The sequence below is a fragment of the Salvelinus sp. IW2-2015 genome, unplaced genomic scaffold, assembly GCF_002910315.2.
Source record: "Salvelinus sp. IW2-2015 unplaced genomic scaffold, ASM291031v2 Un_scaffold3375, whole genome shotgun sequence".
NCBI lineage: Eukaryota > Metazoa > Chordata > Actinopteri > Salmoniformes > Salmonidae > Salvelinus > Salvelinus sp. IW2-2015.
The window spans coordinates 53,482-59,993 of record NW_019944657.1 but is presented as its reverse complement, the minus strand read 5'-3'; the positions used below and the strand labels follow the sequence as shown (position 1 = coordinate 59,993).

The window sequence follows — 6,512 nt, the reverse complement described above, 5'->3', positions numbered from 1 at the left end:
TATACATTCATGTACATATTACCTCAATTGGCCCGACCAACCAGTGCTCCCGCACATTGGCTAACCGGACTATCTGCATTGTGTCCCACCACCCGCCAACCCCTCTTTTTACGCTACTGCTACTCTGTTCATCATATATGCATAGTCACTTTAACAATACCTACATGTACATACTACCTCAATAAGCCTGACTATCTGGTGTCTGTATATAGCCTTGCTACTGTTATTTTCAGCTGTCTTTTTACTGTTGTTTTATATCTTTACTTACCTACACACACACACATCCCTTTTTTTCYCACCATTGGTTGGAGCCTGAACGTTTCACTGTAAGGTCTAGACCTGTTGTATTCGGCGCACGTGACAAATACACTTTGATTTTGTTGTCTCTCTTGTCGTGATGTGTGTTTTGTCCTATATTTAAATATGCACTACCGTTCAAAAGTTTGGGGTCACATAGAAATGTCCTTGTTTTTTAAAGAAAAGCAAAAATGTTTGTCCATTAAAATAACATCAAATTGATCAGAAATACAGTGTAGACATTGTTAATGTTGTAAATGACCATTGTAGCTGGAATCGGCAGATTTTTGTATGGAATATCTACAGAGGCCCATTATCAGCAAACATCACTTCTGTGTTCCAATGGCATGTTGTGTTAGCTAATCCAAGTTTATAATTTTAAAAGCCTAATTGTGTAACGCCTATTGTCGGAAGGAGTGGACCAAAGCACAGCGTGAAAAGTGGTCATGATTTTTTATTACTCAAAAAACACTGGAACAAAGTAACAAAACGAAAGCTAACAGTTCTGTCATGTAACAGAGACTAAACAGAAAATAACTACCCACAAAACACAGGTGGGTAAAAGGCTACCTACGTATGATTCCCAATCAGAGACAACGATAGACGGCTGCCTCTGATTGGGAACCACACTCAGCCAAAAACAAAGAAATAGAAAACATAGAAATAAAGAAACTAGAATTCCCACCCTAGTCACACCCTGGCCTAACAAAAATAGAGAATAAAAGCCTCTCTATAGCCAGGGCGTGACAAATTGATCATTAGAAAACCCTTTTGTAATTATGTTAGCACAGCTGAAAACTGTTCTGATTAAAGAAGCAATAAAACTGGCCTTCTTTAGACTAGTTGATTATCAGGAGTGTCAGCGTTTGTGGGTTTGATTACAGGCTCAAAGGGCCAGAAACAAAGAACTTTATGAAACTCGTCAGTCTATTCTTGTTCTGAGAAATGAAGGCTATTCCATGTGAGAAAATGTCAAGAAATTGAAGATCTCGTACAACGCTTTGTACTACTCCCTTCACAGAACAGCGTAAACTGGCTCTAACCAGGATAGAAAGAGGAGTGGGAGGCCCCGGTGCACAACTGAGCAAGAGGACAAGTACATTAGAGTGTCTAGTTTGAGTCCTCAACTGTCCTCAACTGGCAGCTTCATTAAATAGTACCCGCAAAACACCAGTCTCAACGTCAACAGTGAAGAGGCAACTCCGGGACGCTGGCGTTCTAGGCAGAGTTTCAAAGAAAAAGCCATATCTCTCCCTGGACCAATAAAAATAAAATATTAAGATGGGAAAAAGAACACAGACACTGAACAGAGGAAGATTAGAAAAAATTGTGATGGACAAACAAATCTAAATTTGAGGTGTTCGGATCACAAAGAAGAAAAAYTGAAAAGATGCTGGAGAATGCTTGACCCRGTCTGTCAAGCATGGTGGAGGCAATGTGATGGTCTGGGGGTGCTTTGGTGGTGGTAAAGTGGGAGATTTGTACAGGGTAAAAGGGATCTTGAAGAAGGAAGGCTATCACTCCATTATGCAAATCCATGCCATACCCTGTGGACGGCGCTTAATTGGAGCCAATTTCCTCCTACAACAGGACAATGACCACAGCACAGCTCCACACTATGCAATAACTATTTAGGGAAGAAGCAGTCAGCTGGTATGCTGTCTATAATGGAGTGGCCAGTACAGTCACCGGATCTCAACCCTATTGAGCTGTTGTGGGAGCAGCATGACTGCATGGTAGTAAAGAAGTGCCCGTAGCCAATACAATTGTGGGAGGTGCTTCAGGAAGCATGGGGTGAAATCTTTCAGATTACCTCAACAATTGAAAACTAGAATGCCAAAGGTCTGCAAGGCTTGTAATTGTTGCAAATGGAGGATTCTTTGACGAATCAAAGTTTGAAGGACACTATTTTATTTCAATTAAAAATCATTATTTATAACTATTGTCAATGTCTTGACTATATTTTCTATTCTTTTTTGCAACTATGTCATGCATTTTTTCATGGAAAGCAAGAACATTTCTAAGTGACCCCAAACTTTTGAATGCAATTTCTGAGGCTGGTAACTCTACTGAACGTTCCTCTGCAGCAGAGGTAACTCTGGGTCTTCCTGAGGCGGTCCTCATGAGAGCCAGTTTCATCATATCGCTTGATGGTTTTTTGATGCACTTGAAGAAACGTTCATAAGTTTTGAAATGTTCTGCTTGGCTGAACTTATCGTATTGGACTCTTTATGTCTTAAAGTAATGATGGCTGTCGTTTCTCTTTGCTTATTTAAACTGTTCTTGCCATAATAGTGACTTGGTCTTTTACCAAATAGGGTATCTTCTGTATACCTCTACCTTGTCACAACACAACTGATTGGCTCAAACACATTAAATAAGAAATTCCAACTTAACTTTTAACAAGGACACCTGTTAATTGAAATGCATTCCAGTGAACCTCATGGAGCTGGTTGAGAGAATGCAAGAGTGTGCAAAGCTGTCAGGGCAAATGGTGGCTATTTGAAAAATCCTCAATATGAATTATATTTTTAATTGTTTAACACTTTTTGGGGGTTACTACTTGATTCCATATGTGTTATTTCATAGTTTTGATGTCTTCACTATTATTCTACAATGTAGAAAATAGTAAAAATAAAGAAAAACCCTTGAATGAGTAAGTGTTCTAAAAGTTTTGACCGGTGGTGTATTTTTTGTAAATATTTTCTTAACTCTATTTCTGCCTCGTTGGTTAAGGGGTGTAAGTAAGCATTTCACCGTAAAGTGAACACCTGTTGTGTTTGGCGTATTTGACAAATAATYTTTGATTTGATTTGAATGTCAGGTGTGAACATAATATAATCCTTTATAAATTCTTCTGCCTGGTCTGGATGCAGCATGACTATGAAGGTTCCAACAGCCTTGTTTAATGTCACCTGTTCTGTTCCTGAAAACAGAGGKTAAGATATGTTCCACAATCCTAGTCCTAAAGAGCTACATGATGTYCAGGCTTTGGTTCCAGACCTGCACTGACACAACCTGATTCAGCTTACAAGGTCTTAATGACCAGTTGAGTGTTGGGGTAGAGCGAAACCCTGCACATTCCTGTATCTCTCCAGGACCAGGTTAGTTGATCAGTGGTTGACCAATTGTCTGGTCTGCCCTGGGAAATGGTTGCCAAGTCTACAGTATGTTCTGACTGTACTGTCTGCTACACAGTGTAACCACTGTTAGTAACTTCACAGTGTGACTGATTGCTCTGTCTGTGTCCTAACTGTCCTCTCTGGTCCACAGGGCTCCATCATTAGCCACCCCAGTCCCCACATGAGACGCAGAGCCACGTCTTCCCGAGACAGAGGCGGTCCTTCCAGAGGACACTCCGCCCCCACCACCTCTTCCCTCCTGGGCTCTTTGTTTGGGACCAAGAGGTCCAAGTCCCCCTCCCTGTCCCCCCAGCACTCCACCCTCAACTTCCGTACCGCGCATCCCTCCAACCAACACCAGACGGCCCAGAGCCAGGCAGATACACAGGCCCAGTTGCTTCAAGGAGCCCAGTACTGCCAGAACCCTCCACCCTACCACCACCACCACCACTACCACCCCCCTGCCCCTGGGTTGCCCCTCCTCCTCTCATCCTCCTCCCCTCCTCACCACCACCCACTGCCTCCCACCCCCAATCCCTCCTCCACCAAGACCAAAACACAGCGGCATCAGCACCGTGGTTTAAGGACAGAAACGCCCACAGACACACACACACACACAGCTCCTAGAGACAGACTAGGGACGGATGAATGGCAGGACCTCTGGTTAGAGCTCCTGTCCCCTACAGGACCTACAAGAGACAATGGGGACAGATGTCTCTGACTGGTGACCGGGACATGGTTGTTTGGATTGACATTATGGATATCTAGACTGAATTCTCACCTCAGCCAGAGACCCTCCAAGGGAGAGGGAGAAGAGGAGGTTCCATGGCCCAGCTCTGTGTCCTCCAGTTGACTGGTCTGTCAGGAGTACCTCCCAACTGTCCATACAACTAATCGCCACCTTAAGACCGTAGAAACTACATGTTCCTCTAGACCAGGAATGGGCAAGTCGAGGCCCACGAGACGCATGAGCAATTAAAAAATATATATATATGTTTGGGGGAGGGGGAACAGTTGGTGTCTCAACTTATTGTTGAGAGTTACACTGATAGAATACACAATGGCAAAATGTGCAGAATTGGAGGAAATTAACTTTAGATTGATCCTTTAGTACAGCTGGTTTAACTAAAGACGGGTTCCAGACTGATCCTTTAGTACAGGCTGGTTTAACTAAGACGGGTTCCTCTAGACTGATCCTGTAGTACAGCTGGTTTAACTAAAGACGGGTTCCTCTAGACTGATCCTTTAGTAACAGCTGATTTAACTAAAAGACGGGTTCCTTTTTTAGACTGATCTCTGTTAGTACTTAGGCTGATTTAAAACTAAAGACGGGTTCCTCTAGACTGATCCTGTTAGTAACAGCTGATTTATAAAAAGACGGGTTTCCTTTAGACTGATCCTTTAGTACAGCTGATTTAACTAAAGACGGGTTCCTCTAGAACTGAGTCCTTTAGTACAGGCTGATTAAACTAAAGACGGGTTCTCCTCTAGACTGATCCTTTAGTACAAGCTGGGTTATCATACAAGACGGGTTCCTCTAGATTGATCCTTTAAGCTGATCAGCTGGTTTAAACTAAAGACGGGTTCCTCTAGATTGATCTTTAGTACAGCTGTTTACTAAAGACGGGTTCCTCTGAGACTGATCCTTTAGTAGCAGCTGATTAACTAAAGAACGGTTCCTCTAGACTGATCCTTATGTACAGTCTGATTTAACATAAAGACGGGTTCCTCTAAACTGATCCTTTAGTACAGCCTGATTTAACTAAAGACGCGAGTCCTCTAACTGATCCTTTAGTACAGCTGGTTTAACTAAAGACTCGCGCGTTCCTCTAAACTGATTGCCACTTTCTAGTTACACGCCTGATTTTAAAAAATGATATCTCTACATATGTATTTCTTCTCCTACCAAGCAACATAAAGCAAGTCAACACCATGGCTATTTAAAAATATACGTCTATCTAAATCTTTATCTATTTCTGTTTTATATCAATCAAGGAATTACTGGGAATATTATCACATATATTATTACTTGCCTACTAGTGTTGGCAGAAGCAGAAAATGTGTCTCCATAGTAACAACCTGACTCTAGAATGTGTAGACCAACATGACAGTCAGTTTATAGACTAGCAGCTGTTTCCAGTGTTGTAATACAGCCTAGCCCGTAGGTGTCATTTCACTGTGATATTGACAGCTCATTGCCTGTACAATAACAGACAATAAATAACTGTGCCAATTATTAAAGCATTGACTAATTTAGTCACTTTGCTTGTGTATATCGTGCATATTAATGTATTTTGTAAAATAATGAAATAGATATAATCAACTGTTGTTATTATTGTTGTTAACAGAACGATGATTCCATAAGGCAGTATTATACTCTATTTACGTAGCAAGACCTGTGTATATGTTCACTATTCTGATCAATAAGCCTATCAAAGCTTTGTATTAGTTATTAGGCTTATCAGTGTATATATATCTGGTTACCTTTGCATTAGAACTGTGAGGATTCTACCTGGCTGGTTCTGGTTCCACAGCAGAGTTCTGTATCTACCGACCGGATCTCAGCTGGTAGTCACTGTGCTTCATAGAGACAAACCAGATCAGACTGGTTCAAAGTGGATCACTGTGCTCCAAACAGCTTCAGACTAGTTTACTGTTCTACTGACCGGTTCAGTCCAGTTTAAACTGGATAAAACAGGTCTGTCTCGGTGGGAAGCCGAACTCTTGGACCTCTTCATGGATCACCTCAACTTCCACCAGCACGTCTGGCTGAACCTACACTGAATTAATTAATGGGATTCACCTCCACCCAGCCAGTCTGGCTTGAACCGCCTACCACCTGATTAATATGGATTTCATTCGGCCTCCACCCAGTACAGCTCCCTTGGCTTTGACCCTATATTTCCCCGACTGAGGTCATTAGATATTGAAATTCAGCCTGCCACGCTTCAGCTAGCCGTCTCCCGCTGAACAGAACCCTACCACTCGCTGCGATTAATGAGTGGATTCACTTGGCGGTTCACACGCTCCCTTCCACCAGGTTCTTGGCTGAATACCCATCTCTGTTCCGGACTTTCGATTAATATGGATTAC

General features: G+C 42.2%; 1 protein-coding gene across 1 annotated transcript in view; it reads left to right on the top strand.

Annotated features, from left to right (window-relative positions):
- Positions 1-6,512, top strand: part of LOC112075758 (IQ motif and SEC7 domain-containing protein 1-like) — a 41,668-nt gene that overhangs the window by 32,490 nt on the left and 2,666 nt on the right. Inside the window, exon 10 of the mRNA XM_024142698.1 lies at positions 3,571-3,994. Coding sequence (XP_023998466.1) covers positions 3,571-3,994 — 424 coding nt within the window. The remainder of the gene's footprint in view (positions 1-3,570; positions 3,995-6,512) is intronic.